This window comes from Macaca mulatta, chromosome 19, assembly GCF_049350105.2.
Source record: "Macaca mulatta isolate MMU2019108-1 chromosome 19, T2T-MMU8v2.0, whole genome shotgun sequence".
NCBI lineage: Eukaryota > Metazoa > Chordata > Mammalia > Primates > Cercopithecidae > Macaca > Macaca mulatta.
Window position 1 is genome coordinate 56,604,543 of NC_133424.1, and position 23,891 is coordinate 56,628,433.

The 23,891-nt window shown below is 39.5% G+C and overlaps 1 protein-coding gene across 26 annotated transcripts in view; it reads left to right on the forward strand.

Annotated features, from left to right (window-relative positions):
• Nucleotides 1-23,891, forward strand: part of ZNF227 (zinc finger protein 227) — a 40,976-nt gene that overhangs the window by 3,669 nt on the left and 13,416 nt on the right. For 6 of the 26 annotated variants that reach the window (XM_077983212.1, XM_015124212.3, XM_028839556.2 and 3 more), the window contains 4 exons: nucleotides 1,547-1,608; nucleotides 5,085-5,211; nucleotides 6,406-6,489; nucleotides 12,160-14,719. In XM_077983212.1, coding sequence (XP_077839338.1) covers nucleotides 1,549-1,608; nucleotides 5,085-5,211; nucleotides 6,406-6,489; nucleotides 12,160-14,279 — 2,391 coding nt within the window. In that variant the 5' untranslated portion in view covers nucleotides 1,547-1,548 and the 3' untranslated portion in view covers nucleotides 14,280-14,719. Of the gene's footprint in view, nucleotides 1-1,546; nucleotides 1,609-5,084; nucleotides 5,273-6,405; nucleotides 6,490-10,311; nucleotides 10,408-12,159; nucleotides 14,720-16,179; nucleotides 16,297-23,891 lie in introns of those variants that run through there. The other 20 variants (XM_077983204.1, XM_077983206.1, XM_077983207.1 and 17 more) reach the window with 10 other exon arrangements.

Genomic DNA, 23,891 nt, shown 5'->3' on the forward strand with positions numbered 1-23,891 from the left:
TTTTCTTCGTTTTTTTTCAGCTAAAATATTGCTTCTTTCTCATGTAAATTATCATTTAGTTGAACATAGAATTCAGGTTAACACTTTCTTTATTTTGGAGGTAATATTCATTTGTTTTAAATTTCCATTCTGTTACCCTATTTCTGTCAAGCCAATTGTTACTTCTTTTAGGTCAACTATATTTTCTTTCTAGGAGCTTTAAGGTGATTGTTGTTTCCAGTTCTTTATGTTTGTTTAGTCTTTTGAATTCCTGAGTTTTACTGTGATTTGTTTAGGAGTATGTTTATTTTTATTTATACTGTTCGGAATTTCTGTATGCGAACTTGTATCTTTTATCAATTGTGTGAAATTCTCAGCAATTGTATCTTGAAATTAAGATCTCTCAGTCATTCCCTCCATCCTGCATTCTCTTCTCCCATTCCTGTTAGACAAATATGGAACCCTCTCAATTTATCTTTCATATTTCTTGATTTTTCATTTGTATCTTTATCTTTCCCTTTGCTGTGTGTTTTTCTCTGTGCACATAAAAGAGATTTACCAATGATTGTTTCCAGGCTTAATGAAGTAAATTGACCTAGAATGATACATTTTAGATAACTGATATCAGTGTCAGTAAAATATTACTAGCTGGGCAACAAATTAATAAAAAGAAATTTTAAGTCAGATTTTGGCTTATCAGAAATTAAAGGTGACTTTCATAGGAGAGCAATATTTGCAAGCCAAGTGTATAATGCAAAGTATCATCTGCTTTTTTTTTTTTTTTTTGAGACAGTCTCACTCTGTTGTCCAGTTTGGAGTTCATTGGCGCCATCTTGGCTCACTATAACCTCCATCTCCCAGGTTCTAGCAATTCTTGTGCCTCAGCCTTCCAAGTAGCTGGGATTACAGACGTGCACCACCACGCCTGGCTAATTTTTTATTTTTGGTAGAGATGAGGTTTTGCCATGTTGGCCAGGCTAGTCTCAAACTTCTAACCTCATGTGATCCTCCCTCCTTGGCCTCCTCAAGTGCTGGGATTACAGGCAGGAGCCATCATGCCAGGCCTCATCTGCTTTTTTGTAACTATAAGAGAAAGGGACTCCTGGTTCTTGGAACTCTCCATCTACTTATTTAATCCTTGGAAAAACCCTATGAGGGAGGTACGATTTATGATTCTTACCATGTCCTCATTGTATACATAACAGAAGTGAGGCACAGAGAGGGTTTTTAATATCCCCAAGGTTACACAGCTGGTAAGTATCATTTCTAGGAATTAAACCCAGATACTTGACTTGAGAGCGCTCATGTTGTTACACTGCCTCTTGTTTCCTCCTGTCTCTGCCATCAGATATCCTTGTAGCAGGGATGCTGCGTTTGTGCAGACTGTTCACTGCCCAATGGCCCTGAACTATCATGCCTTTTTGTAGCTGGAATACAGTCCATGTTCTGCTTACCAAGCTGTATGTGGCTATACCTGTCTGAAGTAGGGCTATTTCTGTAATTTCCTTATATGTCCACCTGGGCTAACAGCAGGCTTGTGTCTCATGGTGTCTTTGGTCTTCCCCAGTTATGCCATCTCAGGACTATGACCTTCCCCAGAAGGAGCAGGAGAAAATGACCAAGTTTCAGGTAAGTAAAGGATTCCTTACTGTCTTTTAAGGTGTGATTTATTTCTCAAAGATTAGAGATTTATTTTTTCTCTTTCTTGGAAAGGTTAGTGGAAAACAGATCTTCAGGGCATGTTGTATGCTAACATGTATGTGTTTTGTTTGTTTCAGTTTATCACCTTTACTAATTTACAAAACAGTGTTTGAAAAAATAATAGAAGCTTTAATCAAAAATAATCTACAGTACTATCCTGCTTATGAACTAGCTTTTTTCATTTTCCCATGTTCCTTTTTCATAAACATTTTGCAATACTTGGGTAGATGAAATTTTCAAGTGTGTATTTTCCACTTAATTGCATCACCTGCATTGTATGTGATTACATCATATGCCATTGAATTGCAGTGCCCTTAAAAAACAACAAAAAAAACTATTCCTTATTTAGCCTTTCAGATATTTTAAGAATTTTACTACTTTAAAGTAAATCCAGTGACTTTTTTTTCCTACACATAAAAACAATTCCATCAAAAGAAATTCTGATGGAATTCAATATTATTTGTCCTTAAAGTTTTAGGAACTCTGCATTGAAGAGGTTCATGTCTCAGTTTCATGTTGGTTCCCTCAGGTGTTTTGTAAACAGAACATCTAAAGAATGACATGGTGTAATTTCATTAGATGCTTTCAGAGAAGAGCTATATGTTTTTTCCTGTTTATGTTTTTATCACTCATTTATTTCTTGTATGAATTTATTTCATCAAAGTAACTACATGTACGTAAGTTTCGGGTCTAGTAGTACTTAGATGTCTTGCCAGCCCTTTCTATCTGTCATTGCATTTTTCAGATGTGAGGATGGAGATGATTTATCTGCAGTTTAAATAGGAAGAAACAGGTTATGGGAACATTTTATGGCTGCCCCAAATTTCCCAGGTAGCTGACTCATTGGACACTGAAGCTTCCAACTATTAGGAATATCTGGCATTCTATTTTCATATAAAGGTAGACAGAACAAAAGAGTTTTCCATTCACAGACATGAGCGCATATCATAGAAGTACCTGATGTTACCTTTTTATTCTTTTGAGACAGAGTTTCATTCTTGCTACCCAGGCAGGAGAGCAACGGCATGTTCTCAGCTCACTGCAACCTCTGTTTCCCAGGTTCAAGTGATTCTCCTGCCTCAGCCTCCCAAGTAGCTGGGCTTACAGGCATGTACCACCATGCCTGGCTAATTTTTGTGTTTTTATTAGAGACGGGGTTTCACCACGTTGGCCAGGCTGGTCTCGAACTCCTGACCTCAGGTGATCCACCCACTTTGGCCTCCCAAAGTGCTGGGATTATAGGCGTGAACCAGTGCAGCTGACCCTGATGTTACCTTTTGGAGGACAGACCCCAGCAATGCCCCTCATCCAGTTTCCATCTCAATGCCTATCTCTTCTCTAGTTTTGTCTCTTAGTCATTCCATGAACATAGATACTCAAGCACAGTTTTTATATAAGTGTTTTAAATTTCCCTACAGCAAAAGCTATCAGGCAGCAAACCGGTGGCATATACGTAAACATTAGGTAAAGGTTTAATAGCTAAAATTCCTGTTAAGATTAGTAATATAGAGAAAATTCCAACTGGAATATGAGCAAAAGAAATGAGTAGGAGTGTCATAAAGAAAAGAAATTTATGAAAAAAAAGATGGTCAGTAATAAATCTGTGAAAATGTTAATAAAATAGCTTTCTATTTATATATTGGTTTTACTTACATTGTCAATGACCTTTTTAGAAAAAGGAACTGAGTCCTATTTAGCCAGGGTCTAGAGATTCAGGAATGCTTATACTGTTGCATGAAAAGTGAACTGGGAAAACCTTTGGAGAGGAAAATCTTCCATTACACTTCTAAAATTTTTAAAGTAAATATTCTGTGACTTTGCAGTTCCTTCTTCTTGACCATGATCTCTGTAAAAGGATCTTTGCAGTATTGGTTAGAGTAAAAATCTGTAATTAATTGTACATTATTTGGATTGGTTAAAGATAAATCATCAGTTCCAAGGAATACTATTGTATGTAGTCACAAAATGGGACAAAAGAGATCATAAAGATATTCGTTGTTTGAATTTATTGAGCATGTATGGTGTGCCAGGCACTTCTAAGTGCTTTACATATATTCATTCATCTCATCCTTTCAAACACTTTATGATCTATTTATTTTAATTTTAAACATTTATTTATTTTAAGACACTGTCTCACCCCTGTCATCCATGCTGGAGTGCGGTGGCGCCATCTTGGCTCATTGCAACCCCCGCCTCCCAGGTTCAAGTGATTTTCCTGCCTCAGCCTCCTGAGTAGCTGCGATTACAGATGCACATCACCATGCCTGGCTAATGTTTTTGTATTTTTAGTAGAGATGGGGTTTCAGCATCTTGGCCCGGCTGGTCTCAAACTCCTGGCCTCAAGTGATTTGCCCACCTTGGCCTCCCAAAGTGCTGACATTACAGGTGTGAGCCACTGCGCCTAGCCTGAAAATGTATTTATTTTTAAAAAGTGAGACAGGCTGAAGTGCAGTGGCACAATCATGGCTCACTGCAGCCTGAAACTCGTGGGCTGAAGTGATCCTTCTGTGTCAGGCTCATACACCTTATAATTTAGATACAATGATAAAGAAGAGGAAATTGAGTTAGTGAGAGATTAAGGAATTTGCCCAAGGTCCTATAACTAGTAAAAGGAAAAACCTTGAAATTTGAACCTGGCCAGACTCCAGAGCCAGTGCTTTAAGCAGCTGTGCATCCTGTAGTAGGTGGATGTGACATGTGCCTTGAAAGCACAGGAAGAGCTATATACCCGTCCTGGGGGTTGCTGAAGGCCTGTGAGCTTTTGCAAACATTAAAAACAATGATAGGGCTAGGTGGGGTGGCTCACACCTGTAATCACAGCACTTTGGGAGGCCAAGAGAGCTATATACCCATCCTGGGGGTTGCTGAAGGCCTGTGAGCTTTGCAAACATTAAAAACAATGATAGGGCTAGGTGGGGTGGCTCACACCTGTAATCACAGCACTTTGGGAGGCCGAGGCGGGCAGAACATTGGAGGTCAGGAGTTTGAAACCAGCCTGGCCAACATGGTGAAACCTCGTCTCTACTAAAGAAATACAAAAATTAGCTAGGCATGGTGGTGGACGCCTGTAATCCCAGCTACTTGGGAGGCTAAGGCAGGAGAATCTCTTGAACCCAGGAGGCGGAGGTTGCAGTGAGCAGAGATCGCACCACTGCACTCCAGCATTGGTGACAGAGTGAGATTCCATCTCAAAAAAGAAAAAAAACAAAAAACACTGATAAAGTCCAGGCTTTGTGGGGACGGGCGTAGGAGATAGTGAGAGGGGAAAGTGTCACAACTGAAAATTGACAGATCTCTTGGAATCTATAACAATTTTTTTGTGGTGCTCTTTTCCTTCTTGATGCCACCCTTCTTCCAGTAGAGGTTAGTTGTAAGATTGAGGTTACATCTGTTTGATGTTGTAGGAGGCTGTGACATTCAAGGATGTGGCTGTAGTCTTCTCCAGGGAGGAACTGCGACTGCTGGATCTTACCCAGAGGAAGCTGTACCGAGATGTCATGGTGGAGAACTTCAAGAACCTGGTTGCAGTGGGTGAGGACAGGCACTGTCTGACCCTGAATTTCAGCTCCCTTGAGAATCTCTTTGCTCTCAGGTGTTCAAGGGTTTGAACCTTTTAAAACGGTTCCTTGCTCTTGAAGACGAAAGGTTTTCTAATCTCTGGGAAAACAGCATAGGTTTTTCTGGTCTTTCTGTTCAGGCAAAATTCTGTCCTTTTAAATTGCTGGTTCTCACCCACAGGTGATTTCGCCCCCAGAAGATATTTAGCAATGTCTGGAAATGGTTGTTACAACTGATGGAGGGGTGCTGTTGGCATCTTGTGGGTAGTAGCCAGGAATTCTGCTAAATCTCCTACAGTGCACAGGACAGTGCTCCCAAGAGAGAATTGACCAGTCCAAAATAGTAGTGCCACAGTTGCAAAACCCTGTTTTAAATGAACCGTAAATGGACAATTTAGCTTCTATGCTTTATCTTTCAAACACCTTGTCTTTCAAATGAAACCCATCAATACATTAACTTAGTACATTATATTGGCTTTTTTTTTTCAGTGAAATAAAACAGATAAGGATAGAAAATATCAGAGTTCCTTATCAGGAACTGCTCACATTGCATCAAAAACTGTGACAATTTTCAGTGAATGGTGTGAGATATAGTGTTGCAAATGTGATGAAAACAGACATTGGCTAAGTATAACTTGATATATATATATATACACACACACACACACACATATATGTATATGAACTAGGCCACAACCTAAATTTCTTATTATAGTTCATGATCTAAAAACATCTTAAAATAAATCACTCTAGAGGTCGGGCATGGTGGCTTATGCCTTTAATTGCAGCAATATGGGAGGCCAGGATGGGTGGAGCACTTGAGGTCAGGAGTTCGAGACCAGCCTGGCTAACATGGTGAAACCCTATCTCTACTAAAAATGCTAAAATTGGCCGGGCATGGTGGCAGGTGCCTGTAATCCCAACTACTCAGGAGGTTGAGGCAGGAGAATTGCTTGAACCCTGAAGGCAGAGGTTGCCGTGAGCCGAGATTGTGTCACTGCACTTTAGCTTGGGCGATGGAGTGAGACTCTGTCTCAAAATAAAAAATAAATAAATAAAATAAGTAATAAAATATCACTCTAGAGGTTGTGAGGCTTATATGGTTCAGACAAAAATGTGTTTTAGTTGTGTGTTCATCTTAAATACATATAAATCTACATTTTCATAGGGCATCTTCCCTTCCAACCAGATATGGTATCCCAACTGGAAGCAGAAGAAAAGCTTTGGATGATGGAAACAGAAACCCAAAGAAGTAGGTATTCTGGTGAGAACCCTGTGTCTGTTCTTTCAGGTACTGGTTAGTCTGCATCTTACCATGTCCATTACCTCCCTGGTCCGAATGTGGTCATCTTTCACCTGGATTATAACAACAGCTTCCATGCTGGTCTCCCCACCTCCTCCCTTGTGCTCCTACAGTTTATTTTCTAAATGGTAGCCAGAGTGGTTATTTTTTAAAATATCTTTATTTTTTGAGACAGGGTCTCACCCTGTCACCCAAGCTGGAGTGCAGCAGCGTGACTGTAGCTCACTGCAGCCTCAACCTCCTGATTTCAAGCGGTTCTCCTGCCTCAGCCTCCTAAGTAGTTAGGACTATAGGTGTATATCATGACACCTGGCTAATTTTTTATTTTTTGTAGAGATGAGGTCTTGCTGTGTTGCCCAGGCTGGTCTCAAACTCCTGGACTCAAGCATTCTTCCCACCTCAGCCTCCCAAAATGCTGGGATTATAGATGTGAGCTGCCACACCTGGCCCAGAATGGTTCTTTAAAGAACACATTAGATTATGTCATTCCTCTGCTCAGAAGCCTTCACAACCTTCCCATTTCACTCAAAGTCCTTGTACTGAACTGCAAGACCCTTCCTGGTCAGATTTCACCAAGTTTCTTTTTGATCTCCCATTCCTTTCCCTTTGCTTAGATCATCTCAGCCATGCTGGCCACCCTTGGAGTATTTGTTAAACCTACCAAGTTCCCTTCTGTTCCATGGCTTCTAACTAGCTCTCCTCGTTGCCTTGGTGGAGAGTCTCCCCAGCACCTTACTTATTGCAATCAAGTCATTGCTCAAATGTTGTATCATTAGAGAGGTCTTGTATGTTTAAATTTACCATTTTAATTTGAAATACCATCTTCTTTCCATTTTCTATCCCCTTACCTTTCATTTCTCTCCTCTTTGCTTTCTCTTTAATTCGCATATTCCTCAGGTCTACTTACTTAAAAATTAAAAGTAAGCTGGGTATGGTGGTGCACACCTGTAATCCTGGCTACATGGGAAGCTGAAGTGGGAGGATCACTTGAGCTGAAGAGTTCCAGACCAACCTGGGCAACACAATGAGACTCCATCTCTACAAAAAAATAAAAAAAATTAGCCAGGCATGTTAGCATACACCTGTAGTCCCAGCTACTTAGGAGGCCGAGGCAAGAGGATCAAGTGAGCCCAGGAATTTGAAACCAACCTGGACAACATAGTGAGAACTTGTCTCACACACACACAAAATTAAAAATAAAAATTAGGTATTCCTAGATGATGTGAATTTTTTTATTTTATTTTATTTATTTATTTTTTTTGAGACCGAGTCTTGCTCTGTCACCCAGGCTAGAGTGCAGTGGTGCCTCCCGGGTTCAAGTGATTCTCCTGCCTCAGCCTCCCAAGTTGCTGGGATTACAGATGACCACCACTACGCCCAACTAATTTTTGTATTTTTAGTAGAGATGGGGTTTCACCATGTTGGCCAGGCTGGTGTCGAATGTCTGATCTGATCTACCCACTTTGGCCTCCCAAAGTGCTGGGATTACTGGCGTGAGACACCGCGGATGATGTAAATTTATATGCTCTCCCCACCCCAAAAACAAAACAAGTAAGCTTATCTATTAACATGATAGACTAGGCTCTGAATTCTGTGAGGAGTTGATGGATATAATTCATCCTCTTTGGTTCATCTCCCTTTTTAGGTCTACATGCTGCTTCATGTTTGATGTGTTTAGGAATGTTAGATATTTGCTTCACTTTACTGGGTCTCATTTTCATATGCAAACTTAACCTTGGGAATTATCCTAGGTATTGTTACTTTTCATTTTTGCATAATTTAAACAAAGTCCTTCTTTTAACAAATCTTGTAGCATTTTCTGCCACCTTATCTCAAAGGTTTTTCTTTGATACCTTCAACATGTTTCAGGATTTTGCAACCATGCTCCATGTACAAGTAATATTCTGAAACATTCTTCATAAGTCAGAGGAACACATGTTAAAGGGCTTCCCCTGCCTCCTCACCCCCGCTCCCCGAGATGTAGTTTGGCTGTGTCACCCAGGCTGGAGTGCAGTGGTGTGATCTTGGCTCACTGCAACCTTTGCCTCCTGTGTTCAAGCAGTTCTCCTACTTCAGCCTCCTGAGTAGCTGGGATTACAGGCACTTGCCACCACGCCTGGCTTGTTTTTGTATTTTTAGTAGAGATGGGGTTTCACCATGTTGGCCAGGCTGATCTCGAACTCCTGACCTCGTGGTCTGCCTGTCTCAGGCTCCCAAAGTGCTGGGATTACAGGCATGAACCACCATGCCCAGCCAAAGGGTTTATTTTTATAAGAATTATTAACAAAAAACTTAAAGAGAATGGAGACAAGTAGATATCACATCCCTTTTACTCTGAGAGTTAACTCATAGATTGAGAGCACGGCAGTGTGATTAATTATTTGGGAACACTGTCTTCTAGTGGATGTCTAACATAACTCGTAATTTCTAAGACATTTTTGGATATATAAATATTCAAACCTACTAACCTTAGAAGATAAAAGCTATTCACAGCTGTTGGAATGTGTAACTACACTATCAAAAATTATCAATGGCAATATGGCAGGTATTACAGTTCATCAGTTTCCTTGTATCAGTATCAAGTTGACTTTACTCATTGGTGAAAACTGCCTTATCCATACAGCTGACTTCCCACTTTCCCATTTTCCCTTCCCTCTAATACCCAAACAGTTATATAACTTACATACAGTAGTTCTTCAGCAGTTTTGAATTGGACATTTCCAGAAGTCCAAAGGCACTGACATACCTGTGGAGTTGAGGTGAGTCTTGATTAGGCAAAGAAAATTCCAGAATTTCTGAATTGGTTTTCCTGTCTAATTTGCATCCACATGTATTAATCTTAGCTTCCACCACAAGCAATGTGAGAAGCACTTTACATGTTGTGGTGACTTCTGGTACCAAACACCTGAAGTTAGTCTGGACTTTCAGAGTAAGGGCATAGTCTTCCACAAGACTGCTCTCTATACCAGCTCTAAGTTTAGGGATTCCCAGATAATTTTGCTCACCTCTGACCAAGTAGCTACAAATTTGAGAGTTCCATGATAATTTGTTAGAATGACTAACAGAATTCGGGAAGGTGCTGGACTTACAGTTTGTTTTTTTTTTTTTTTTGAGATAGAATCTCGCTCTGTCACCCAGGCTGGAGTGCAGTGGCACGATCCTGGCTCACTACAGCTCCGCCTCCCAGGTTCTCGCCATTCTCCTGCCTCAGCCTCCCGGGTAACTGGGACTACAGGTGCCTGCCACCACGCCTGGCTAATTTTTTGTGTTTTTTAGTAGAGACGGGGTTTCACCATGTTAGCCAGAATGGTGTCAATCTCCTGACCTTGTGATCTGCCCGCCTCGGCCTCCCAAAATTGCTGGGATTACAGGCGTGAGTCACTGCACCCGGCCTGGACTTACAGTTTTATTATAGCAAAAAAGATACACATTGGAATCAGCAAAAGGGTGAGGTGTATAGGGTGAAATCTGGGAGGGTTCCCTCTTCCCTTTTGTAAGGACTTGTGATTACTTCGGGCTGATTGGATATTCTAGGATAATCTCCGTAAGAGCTTTCATTTAATCATATCTATAAATTGCTTTATAAAAAAATTTTTGTAGACAAAGAGTCTTGCTCTGTCGTCCAGGCTGAAGTGCAGTGGTGCAATCTTGGCTCACTGCCACCTCCACCTCCTGGGATCAAGCGATTCTCACGTCTTAGCTTCCCTAGTAGCTTACAGGTGCCCACTACCACGCCAGGCTAATTGTTTTTGTATTTTTTTTTTTTTTTAGCAGAGACGGGGTTTCACCATGTTGTCCAGGCTGGTCTCGAACTCCTGACCTCAAGTGATCCACCCGCCTCGGCCTCCCAAAGTGCTGGGATTACAGGTGTGAGCCACCTGGCTTGTAAATTCCTTTTTGCCATGTACATTAACTATTCACAAGTTTGAGGGTTCAGGATGTGGACATCTCTTGGGGGTCGCGTGTCATTACTCAGCCTGCCATATCCAGAAATGTGTAGATACCTGTCGATATTTTTTTTTCAGTTTGTATTATTAGAATGTAACATTTCATTTAGGCAAATTACTTGATTAGGACTTGGTAAACCACCCCCTAAACATTTTAAGCCAAAGTCTTTCATATGTTTCTAACCATGACCCTCAACATAAGTATAATTTTACATCTTGACTAAGCATAAATATGTTTATATTTATGTGTATGTTTACAAACTACTTTTATTGCTTTTAATACACTAAGCATGTTCTTATTCTGGTTTTTCTTTTTTTTTTTTGGTCACAAGTTATATACTTGGTTTCATGGTGCACTAATGCATTGCAGCAATTTGAAAACCCTTGTTACAGTGGGGATAAAGCAATGAAGAAAACAAAATGCGTGTTTTTTTCCATGACCATTACATTCTAGTGGGTCTAAAGAGACAAAGGAAAAAAAAAGAAAGTATATAGTAAATCAAATAATAAGTACTGTGGGGAAAAGTCAAGCAGGGTAATCGAACTGGGAAGAGTCGAAGGTGTATGGCAGGCCAGGTGTGGTGGCTCAGCCTGTAATCCCAGCACTTTGGGAAGCCGAGGTGGGCAGATCACTTGAGGTCAGGAGTTCGAGACCAGCCTGGCCAGCATGGCAAAACACCATCTCTACTAAAAATACAAAAATTGAGGGTAGTGGCATGCTTTACATGTGGCAGTAATCCCTGCTACCTGGGAGGCCGAGGAAGAGAATCTCTTGAACCTGGGAGGTGGAGGTTGCAGTGAGCTGAGATTGTGCCACTGCACTCCAGCCTGGGCGACAGAGCGAGACTCTGTTTAAAAAAAAAAAAGTTTATGGTGGTACTGTTGATTTATTTTTAGATCATGTGTTATGGAAGGCATCATGGATAGAGTAACATGTAATATGTGAGCAGAGACCTGACAGGAGCAAGAGAACAAGCAAGGCTCCCTGCTTTCTGGGAGGAAGTTTCCAAGCTGAACATACCTCTCCCTCTCTCTGTCTTCTGTGTTGGCTTTGAGAGTTTGCATTATGCTCTATTTCTTTCCTCTCCGAAGTTCTCTCCTAGTTACACAAGATTAACTTTCCCTTTTCCACTTCTTGTCCAGAGACCTGGATTTCTACCATATTTTAGAACAATGATCTTATTCCAACTGCTTTCCCAAATTTCCTGTTGGATAATAGTTTCTAACAGGATCTAAAATACTATTTTATGCCTACAGTCTGAACTTTTCTAACCTAACTGGTTATTAGAATCCCACTTATCATAAGCCTACTGAGGAAGAGGTGAGTAGGCTATTAATTGATGTTATTGTAGGTCGCAATGTGGATTGTCTTTTTGTTGCCTTGCAGCTACCTGATTTTAGCTTTTAGCTCTCATATTAAATTGTTAGACTTACGGTTCTAAATGGATCATGTTTATACTTAGTGAATGGGAGCCTGTGGACCCCATTCTTTGTTTACACCTGTATGAAAAACATGACAAAAGAATACACGATGCTGTAAGGACAAGGTCACTTTTTCCCTGGTTTATCAAGGCTTTCTCCCATGACCTAAGTGTGAAATTCTGATATTTCTGAAGAAAGCATTTACTGCTCTCATCTCTAAATATTGCCTTTTTTTTTTATATATATATAGGCAGCAAGCATCAAAATAAGATGGAGACGCTCCAAAAATTTGCATTAAAATACCTTTCAAATCAAGAGCTATCCTGCTGGCAAATCTGGAAACAGGTTGCAAGGGAATTAACCAGGTGTCTTCAGGGGAAGAGTTCCCAGTTACTACAAGGTGACTCTATTCAGGTTTCTGAAAATGAGAACAATATAATGAACCCTAAAGGGATTTATATTGAAAATCAAGAGTTTTCATTTTGGAGAACCCAGCATTCTTGCAGGAATATATATCTGAGTGAGTCACAGATTCAGAGTAGAGGTAAGCAAATTAATGTGAAAAATAACCTGCATATACATGAAGACTTCATGAAAAAGTCACCATTTCATGAGCATATTAAAACTGACACAGAACCGAAACCCTGCAAAGGTAATGAATATGGCAAAATCATTAGTGATGGCATCAATCAGAAATTACCCTTAGGAGAGAAACCCCATCCATGTGGTGAGTGTGGAAGAGGCTTCAGTTATAGCCCAGGGTTTCCCCTTCATCAGAATGTTCACACAGGAGAAAAATGCCTCAGTCAAAGCTCACATCTGCAAACTCTTCAGAGAATTCACCCAGGAGAGAAACTCAATAGATGTCATGAATCTGGTGATTGCTTCAATAAGAGCTCTTTTCATTCTTACCAATCTAATCATACAGGAGAAAAGTCCTATAGATGCGACAGTTGCGGCAAAGGATTCAGTAGCAGCACGGGTCTTATCATTCATTACAGAACTCATACTGGAGAGAAACCCTATAAATGCGAGGAATGTGGTAAATGCTTCAGTCAAAGTTCAAATTTTCAGTGCCATCAGAGAGTCCACACTGAAGAAAAACCATACAAATGCGAAGAGTGTGGTAAGGGCTTCGGTTGGAGTGTTAATCTCCGTGTTCACCAGAGGGTCCACAGGGGTGAGAAACCCTATAAATGTGAGGAGTGTGGTAAGGGCTTCACTCAGGCTGCACATTTTCACATCCATCAGAGAGTGCACACTGGAGAGAAACCCTACAAATGTGATGTGTGTGGTAAGGGCTTCAGCCACAATTCACCATTAATATGCCATCGGAGAGTCCACACAGGAGAGAAACCATACAAGTGTGAGGCGTGTGGGAAAGGCTTTACCCGTAATACAGATCTGCATATTCATTTCAGAGTTCACACGGGAGAGAAACCCTATAAATGTAAGGAGTGTGGTAAGGGCTTCAGTCAGGCTTCAAATCTTCAAGTCCATCAAAATGTCCACACTGGGGAGAAACGATTCAAATGTGAAACATGTGGGAAGGGCTTCAGTCAGTCCTCAAAGCTTCAAACCCATCAGAGAGTACACACTGGAGAGAAACCATACAGATGTGATGTGTGTGGTAAGGATTTCAGTTATAGTTCAAATCTTAAACTACACCAAGTAATTCACACCGGAGAAAAACCATATAAATGTGAGGAATGCGGGAAGGGCTTCAGTTGGAGATCAAATCTTCATGCGCATCAAAGAGTTCACTCAGGAGAGAAACCCTATAAATGTGAGCAGTGTGATAAGAGCTTCAGTCAGGCCATCGATTTCCGGGTACATCAGAGAGTCCATACTGGAGAGAAGCCATACAAATGTGGTGTCTGTGGTAAGGGTTTCAGTCAGTCCTCTGGTCTTCAATCCCATCAGAGAGTCCACACGGGGGAAAAGCCATACAAATGTGATGTGTGTGGAAAGGGCTTTAGATACAGTTCGCAGTTTATATACCATCAGAGAGGCCACACTGGAGAAAAACCTTACAAATGTGAAGAGTGTGGGAAAGGCTTTGGTAGGAGCTTGAATCTTCGCCATCATCAGAGGGTCCACACGGGAGAGAAACCCCACATATGTGAGGAGTGTGGTAAGGCCTTCAGTCTCCCCTCAAATCTTCGAGTCCACTTGGGTGTTCACACCAGGGAAAAACTCTTTAAATGTGAAGAGTGTGGTAAAGGCTTCAGTCAGAGTGCACGTCTTCAAGCCCATCAGAGAGTCCACACGGGAGAAAAACCATACAAATGTGACATATGTGATAAGGACTTCCGTCACCGTTCACGTCTTACATATCATCAGAAAGTCCATACTGGCAAAAAGCTTTAGAAATGAGAAGTGTGTTACCAACTTTTGTCTGAATGCACCTTTTCAAGTTTTTGGAGAGTGCATGCTGGTGGTAAACCCTATAAAAGTATTGAGAGTGGAAGGGGGTTTATTCACGTTTGGAATCTTTCTAACAAATCCATCAAGATGATGACATAGAACCATGAACAGGAATAGAACTCGTATTTAGGGGAAAAATGGGGCTTGTGGCTCTCTTGGTAAGATCTAGTTAATATAAATGATCACCTTTCAATGTGAATATATGCCTGAAGATAATGTGTGGAAGGATATTTGCCATATGCTAACTGGTTTTTTGGCCAGGGAGAGTTTTGAGTTACTATTCCTTTTCTTTAATTTTCATTTTATACCTACACTGATCATTATTTTCATGAAAGCTGTAAAGCTATGAATAATGAATAAAATTACTGACTAAAATTTTTCTGTAACTAAGGACTCATAATATTATTTTATATGGTACATAGATTTAAAATTAAGGAATATATCCCAGGGATGAATCTTTGATCTTCAGAAGTAAATATATGTCTGCCATAGAGGTATATTAAAGGATAGTATGGCCGGGCATGGTGGCTCATGCCTGTAATCACAGCACTTTGAGAGGCCAAGGCGGGTGGATCATGAGGTCAGGAGATCAAGACCATCCTGGCTAATATGGTGAAACCCCATCTCTACTAAAAATACAAAAAAATTAGCCAGGCGTGGTGGCACGTGCCTGTAGTCCCAGCTACTTGGGAGGCTGAGGCAGGAGAATCGCTTGAACCCGGGAGGTGGAGGTTGCAGTGGGCCGAGATCACACGATTGCACTCCAGCCTGGTGACAGAGCGAGACTGCATCCCAAATAAATAAATAAAGGATAGTGCATCATTGTTTTAATAGCAAACAGAAATAGTTGGATTGCCAAAGTATTTTGTGCTTTACCAATCCAGCAGCACGCTATGCAGACATCAAATGGGAAAAGGTAAATTTTTAGCTGTGGATGTTGGAAGATGTTCAGAGTATATTAACTTGAAAAAAAAAACGTGAGATTTTTATGTGATCCTATTTTGTAAAAACGCATAGATGAATAAGTATTTACTTATAGTTCTCTCTAAATAATGAGATTTTACTTTATGTATATTTTTATATTTCTTTAAACTTATTTTGAAATAATTTAAAACTTTCAGAAAAATTATAGAAATTATATAAAAGCTCCCATATACTCTTTACCCAGATTCACCAGTTGTTAACATGTTTGAATTATTCTCTCAATAAGTATGAGCATATCTATACCCATACTTATACATGTTATATGCATTTATACATAAAGTTTTGCCATATGAATATGTTATATCCTTCTCCCTACACTAAATACTTGTGTGCTTTCCTAAGAACAAGGATATCTACTTAGCTTTAATACAACATTCCAGTGATTTATTTACTTAGAGACAGGGTCTCATTCTGTTGTCCAGGCTGAGTGCAGGGGGGTGATTATAGCTCACCACAGCCTTGAACTCCTGGGGTCAAGCGATCCACTCCACTCAGCCTTTCAAGTAACTGGGACTGCAGGCATTGACCACCATGCCCACCTAATTTTAAAGATTTTTGTAGAGATGGGCTCTCGCTATGTTGTCTAAACTGGTGTAGAATTCTTGGGCTTAAGTGATCCTCCCACCTCAGCCTTGCAAAATGCTAGGATTATGGGCATGAGCCACTGTACCCAGAAAGAAAATTTATTATTGATACATAACACTATGTAACCTATAGACCTTATTTAAATCTTAGTTATCCCAATAATATATTTATTGGTTTTCTGCTCTAGAGTCCAAAGATTACACATTGCATTTAGACTGCTTTAATCTGAATTGCTACCTCTTTCATTGTTTTTAATGACCTTGATATTCTTGAGATTATTTTGTAGAATGTCTCTTAATTTGGATTTGCCTGAGGTTTCCTTACAATTGGATTTGAATTACATTTTTTTCCCTGAGGACTCTAAGTGGTGTGCAGCACATCAGGAAACACGGTATGTTTGTACCTTTATGGATTATGTTAACTTGGAACACTTGATTGGGGAGGGCCGTGCTGGGTTTTTCCACTGCGAAATTACTATTTTTTTCTTTGTAATTAATAATTACAAAGGCAACTTGTGGGGAGACACTTCCTGACTCTATAAATAACTTGTTTTTCGTAAATTTTCCTCCACTAGTTTAAGCATTCTCTAAGTCTGGCCTAAATCAGTAATTGCTCTGATGGTGTAAAAGGGTGATATATTCAACCTTCATCATTCCTCCAACACTTGTTAGACTGTTGTTCTACTCTAAGGAAGTTTCCCTTCTGTCCTGTTTGCCCGTCAGGTATTTTCAAATAAATTTGAGCACATCTACACAATACAATGTTCCAAGCTCATCTGGTATTCTTCCTGCCCCATCCATGGAATTTGCTGTTTCTTTGAGAACTCAGATTCTTCTGATTGGGGGATGGTAGTTAAACATCAAGATCTGGGTAATAGCTGTAATAGATGTGCCTTTTTTTTTCCACTAGGGGATGAAGGAGGGGAAAGAGGTATATAGACAGGAAGAGAAGTAGAAAGGTAGAAAGAATTAATGATGAGTTCCTGCTTTTATCTCCAGTTCTTAATATCATAGTGACTTTTTTTTTCTAGCCTTACCCCTATTCTGTGTTGCATCTTCATTCTTCAAGAATCAGAAATTTGTCTCCCAGTATCATTCATATATTTACTGGGGAATGTGGACATGCATCCAACTAGAACTTGGGGGTTCTGTCTTTTGGAGAGAATGGGAATATTGGATGACTGATGCCAGAGATGATTTTTGAATGGCATAGTCTCCCAAACATTACAATTTTTCGCATTCTCAGGGTATTGACCCTTTAAACCAAATAAAATGTTCCCGTAGGATCATGAAGAAAAGTATCTGATAGAAATATCCAAAGATAGATATATTCAGATGAGAGCCTTCCAGTCAATGTTTCCTTGCAGGTACTAGCACAGTTAATGTTAAGGAATGGTTTCTTGTGAACTGTTGTGGAGCTCTCCTAGCCTGTGAGTGTCACTGATGCCACTGATGAATATTGCTTTATTTACCTCTCATTCTCTTCGTAACCTTCTCAGAGGTAGTTTGACAAAGTCTCAAACCGCATCCCTCTACTGCTTCTTGAGAGGACCAAGACATTTTAGGAGAAACTAGTGTTAAAGAGACCAAGTCAGAAGATTGGTAACAAAGTAGTATAGTATAATAGCAGACTCTCAGCCAGGCACCGTGGTTCACACCTATAGTCTCAACTACTCAAGAGGCTGAGGCGGGAGGATCACTTGAGCCCAGGAGTTTGAAGCTGCAGTGAGCTGTGATTGCACTACTGCATTGCAGCCTGGGTGACGGTGAGACCCCATCTTGAAAAAGCTGGCTGGGTGCAGTGGCTGCCGCCTTTAATCCCAGCACTTTGGCTGGCCAAAGTGGGTGGATCACCTGAGGTTAGGAGTTCCAGACCAGTCTGGCCAACATGGTAAAACCCTGTCTCTACTAAAAATACAAAAAGTTAGCCAGGTGTGGTGGTGGGCGCCTGTAATCCCAGCTATTCGGCTGAGGCAGGAGAATTGCTTAAACCCAGGAGGTGGATGTTGTAGTGAGCTGAGATCGTGCCACTGCACTCCAGCCTGGGCAACAGGAGTGAAACTCCATCTCAAAAAAAAAAAAAGGAAAAAAAGAAAAAGCCAACCCTGGAATTAGACTTTCTTGTTCAGTGTAGCCATTTGCTAGTTGTGTAACTGCAGACAAAATGCTTAACCTCTCTATTCCTCAATTTGCTTGTGTTGTCAATGTTTGAGGATAATATCTTTTAGTTCTGTGGTAAGGGTTAAAACTATATGCCTGGCATATAGTAAGATCTGTATAGTGTTAACTATTATTTTCAACATAGATGTCACTATTACTAGATATCTGCTAACTTATACTAGAAATGTCTAAACAAGAGATCAGTAAACTATAGCCTGCTGGCCAAATCTAGCCTGTGTTCTCCTTTTGTACAACACGAGAGCTGAGATTTTAAATGTTTAAAGAGTTATAAGGAAAAAAAAAGAATATGCTACAGAGACCATCTGTGGCCCACAAGACCCAAAACGTTACTGTCTGGCCCTTTTTAGGAAGTTTGCCATTCCCTGGTCTAAGCAAATTTTAGTTTCTCGGAAGCCTTGCTTCTGAGATACATACGTACTACAGATATGTATTATCTCAATTCAGCACTTCTCAAGTCTTTTAGGTTTAAAGAAATGCTCAAATTGACATAAGAAAACACAAGCATATTTTTTTAGAGAAAATTAGGACCATGTATGAAGCAATGTGCTGTGTGTCCAATGTGTAGCTAATCTGCAATTCTATGAATAAATGTTATGTTTGTTTGTTTTTTTTTGTAAGTAAACTTAGGTTTTACAGGTTTAAGTACCTTCCCTAAGTCAGTCAGTAGTAAATGCCACAACCACAGTTTGAACTCAGGTCTATCTTGCTGACTTCAAAGCTACTCTTAAATGCTATCTGCATAAATTACATTGCAAGGCCAGAATGCCTAAGTTTACATTCTGTAGAGCATGCATCCCATTTCACATGAATAAAGTACAAATATAAGAATGGAATATCCTTCAAAAAGTACCAAATTTGCCTAGGAAGTGTTTTGCTCCATTTCAACTCAGGCTTTTCCTATAATAAGTTAATAATCTAAGGCAAGCTTGTCCAATTTGCAGTCCAGGACAGCTTTGAAAGTGGCCCAACACAAATTCATAAACTTTCTAAAACATGAGATTTTTTTTTTTTTTGAAAAATTTTAAAGCTCATCGGTTGTTTTATGTATGACCCAAGACAGTTCTTCTAGTGTGGCCCAGGGAAGCCAAAAGATTGGACACCCCCATCTAAGAGATATGTTTTGTGTTTCCTACTTCCTTGATTACATTTCTGACCTTGTTGATGCCATTTTAAAGTATTTCTTCTTGTTTGATGATTGAACCAATACTGAAAAATTAACTCAAATGTTGAAAAAGCCATGTTTGAAGCTTTAACCTAGCAGATGTAACCTAACTGAATGTACCTCTTCCAACTATAATTTTGCAGTCCACTTGAGGAAGGAATCCTTTTTAGGACTTATCTGAAACTATTTACTTGGTAGTTCCTCCACAAAATCAGGTTTATTTAAAAATATGCAGCTTTTGCCAGGCATGGTGGCTCATGTCTGTAATCCCAGCACTCTCAGAGGCTGCGGCAGGAGAATGGCTTGAGCCCTGGAGTTCAAGAGCAACATGGGCAACACAGTGAGACCCCATCTCTACAAAAAAAAAATCAAAAAATTAGCCGGGCATGGTGTCACGTACCTGTAGTCCCAGCTACAGGCTGAGTGGCTGAAGTGGGAGGATTGCTAGAGCCCAGGTGGTTGAGGCTGTAGTGAGTTGTGCTGTTGCACTGCACTCCGGCCTGGGGCCCTGACTCAGAGATAATAATCATCTTAAAAATGCAGGTTTTAGGATAGCCATTTACTTGAAAATTGTAAGTTGGAGAGCCCTTCAGCAATTTATACCCATATTTCTCTTCTCTTTTTCCCTCCCCCTTTTAAGTTTTGAGGTATAATTAACATACAATAAGCTGTACATATTTAAAGTGTTCGATTTTTAAAGTTTTAATATGTGTATCTTTGAAACCATCACCGCAATCAAGATAGCAAAAATACCCATCATTCTTCAAAGTCACCTCATATCTCCCTTTTAATCTCCATTCTGCTCCTCCCCAATCCCTGAGCAACCACTGATCTGCTTTCTGTCACTGTAGAGTAGTTTGCATTTCCTACTATCCTAACAAATGAAAACCATACAGTATATACTCTTTTTTTCCCTAACTTCTGGCAGAAAGAGATTCATCCTTGTTGTCTGTATATAATTAATTATTCATTATTGATCATTACTGTAATTGTATAGATATACCACAATTTTTTTTTAATCCATCTATTGATGGGGATTTGAGTTGTTTTCAAACTTGGCTATTATAAATGCTATGACATGCTGTCAACACTTGTTTGTGTACAAGTGTTTGCATGGAGATATGTATAGTCCAGAAATATATATATACACACACCATATATAACTCTAGACTATATATTTTATCTTGGATAAATAGCTAGGAATTGGATAACTGGATCATATGGTAAGTATATGTATGACTTTTATTGTATTTTTAATTTAGTATTTTTATTTATCACAGTTATACAAATTTGGAGGAGTACCTGTGGTATTTCAGTACATGTGTACAATGTGTAATGATCAAATCGGTGTAGTTGGGATGCCCATCACCCCAAACATTGTGTTTAACTTTTTTTTTTTTTTTTTGAGATGGAGTCTCTGTCACCCAGGCTGGAGTGCAGTGGTGTGGCAACCTCTGCCTGCTGGGTTCAAGCAATTATCCTGCATCAGCCTCCCAAGTAGCTGGAACTACAGGCATGCGGCATCATGCCCGGCTAATTTTTTGTATTTTTAGTAGAGACGGGGTATCACCGTGCTGGCCAGGCTAGTCTCGAACTCCAGACCTTGTGATCCACCTGCCTAGGCCTCCCAAAGTGCTGGGATTACAGCCACTGCACCCGGCCGTGTTTAACTTTTTAAGGAATTTCCACTTTACCAAAGTGAGTGTGCTGTTTTATGTTTTCATCAGCAGTGTACATGTTTTCTTCACATTTTCATCAAAATGTATAATGGTCGGTCTCTTTTAGCTATTCTACCCTAGTAGTATCTTACTGTGTTTTTAATTTGCATTTTTCTAAACATGTTTTGCATGTTCTGATTTTCCACTATCATATCTTTGGTAAAGTCTATTTAAATACTTTGCCCAATTTTTTTTTATTGGGTTACTTGTTTTCTTATTGAGTTTTATGGGTTCTTTGTATATTATTGATACAAGTGCTTTATCAGGTATGTGATTTGTAAAATTTTTTCACTCTGTGGTTAAGCAGAAGTTTAAAATTTTTATGAAGTCTAATTTATAATTTTCTTTGATGTATCATGCTTTTGGTGTCATATCTAAGAAACCTTTGCCTAATCCAAGGTCTCAAAGACTTTCTCCTATGTTTTCTTCTAATTTTATGAGTTTAGGTTTTACATACAGATGTATGGTCCATTTTTAATTAATACTTGCATATAATATAAAACATGTTTATTCATCTTAAAACTATGGATGTCCAGTTATGCCAACACCATTTATTGAAAAAATGATCTTTTCTCCATTGAATTGACTTTGCATCTTTGTCAAAAATCAGTTGACCATATACGAGTGGGCCTATTTCTGAACTCTCTATTCTTGCTTGTTGATCTTTATGTCTGTTCACCATACACAGCCAGTTGTTCTTGATTACTAACATAGCTTTATAGTAACTCTCTCTAAATCAGGTAGCACGAGTCTTCCAACTTTGCTTTTTCAAAATTGCTTTAGCTATTCTAGTTCTTTTTTTTTTTTTTTTTTTTGAGACGGAGTCTCGCTCTGTCGCCCAGGCTGGAGTGCAGTGGCGCGATCTCGGCTCACTGCAAGCTCCGCCTCCCGGGTTCACGCCATTCTCCTGCCTCAGCCTCCCGAGTAGCTGGGACTACAGGCGCCCACAACCGCGCCCGGCTAATTTTTTGTATTTTTAGTAGAGACGGGGTTTCACCGTGGTCTCGATCTCCTGACCTTGTGATCCGCCCGCCTCGGCCTCCCAAAGTGCTGGGATTACAGGCGTGAGCCACCGCGCCCGGCGCTATTCTAGTTCTTTTGCTTTTTCGTGTAAGTTGTAGAACCATCTTGTTGATTGTTTTAAAGAATATTTGCAGGGCTTTTAATGGGAAGCGTGTTAGAAGATTTGACTTCTTTAGTCTTCCAATCAGTGAACATGGCATGTCTCTTCTCTTATTTAGGTCTTTTACTTTGTCAGTGATTTGTATTTTTCAGTACACAGATATTGCCTATGTTTTGTTAGACTTGTACTTAAAAAATTCCTGAAAATTTTGTTCTATTGTAAGTTTCTATTTGTTCATAATAGTATATAGAAATGCAACTTATTTATGTTAACATTGTATGTTAACATTGCATCTCAGGACCTTTTGAAACTGATTAGTTCTGGTAACTTTTTCATTCTTTATACATAATCATGTTGTATGCAAATGGAGACAGTTATTTCTTCTTTTCCAATACGGTTTTTGTTTCTTTGCTTGTTTCCTTAAGAGCTTTTTCTGCATCTACTAAGATGATTAAAGAGTTTTCCTTCTTTAGTCTATTAATATGGTGAATTACATTCATTTTAAAATGTTTGAACAACATTGCATTCCTGAGATAAACCAATTAGTCATGGTGCAGTATTCTTTTCATATATTCTACTTGCTGGTATTTGTTGAGGAATTTTGTGTCTATGTTTATGAGGAATATTGATCTGTTGCCTTTCTTCATGCATTTTTCTAATTTTGGTAACAAGATAATGCTAGCCTTATAAAATGGAAAGTATTTTTCTCCTCTTTATTTTCTTCTTTTTCCTCAAAATGTTTGTGTGGTGTTGGTAGTTTCTTTTCCCTTAAATGTTTGATACATGTAAGAGGCCTAAACCTGGTGGTGGTGTTTCTGGAGGTGTTTTAACTTGAATTCAATGTCATTAATAGGTATAGGAACATTCAGGATGTCTATTTCTTCTTGAATGAATTTTGGTAGGTTTTCTTTTTTAAATAAATTGTCTATTTCATCTAGATTGTCACGTATGGCATAAAGTTTTTCATAATATTTATTTTCATTTTAATGTCATTAGGATCTGGTGTGTGTGTGTGTGTGTCTCCCAGGCTGGAGTGCAGTGGCGTGATCTTGCACTTATTTGCAACCTTTGCCTCCCAGGCAGGTTCAAGCGATTCTCCTGCCTCAGCCTCCTGGGTAACTGAGATTACAGGCACCTGCCACAATGCCCAGCTAATTTTTGTATTTTTAGTAGACATGGGGTTTTGCCATGTTGGCCAGGCAGGTCTCAAACTCCTGACCTCAAGTGATCCACCTGCCTCAGCCTCCCAAAGTGCTGGGATTACAGGCGTGAGCCACTGCGCCTGGCCTATCATTAGGATCTGTAATCATAATACAGTCCTACAATTGGTAATTTCTGTTTTGTTTTCTTGTTCTTTTCAAAGTTTATTTATTTTATTTTTTCAACATTGTTCCCCTTTTAGTTTGGTTGATTTCTGCTTTCTTTTTTTGTTGTTGTTTGTTTGTTTTCTTCCTTCTTGCTTAGGGGTTTAATTTTCTTTTTTTTTTTCTTCTTTTTTCATAGACAGGGTCTCACTCTGTCACACAGGCTAGTCTCAAACTCCTGGGCTCAAGCAGTTCTCCTGCCTTGACCTCCCCCAAATCCTGGGATTACAGGTGTGAGCCATTGAACCCAGCTTTTTTTTTTAATTAAGTTTATTAAGCTTAAAAAAGCTTAGATAATTGATGTAAGTTCCTTCTCTTCCAATAGAAGCATTTTCATGCTGTAAATTTTTCTCTAAATGCTGCCTTAGTGGCGTTCTACAAGTTCTGATATGTTATCTTTTTATTTTTATTTGATTTAAGTTATTTTCCCTTTTCTCTT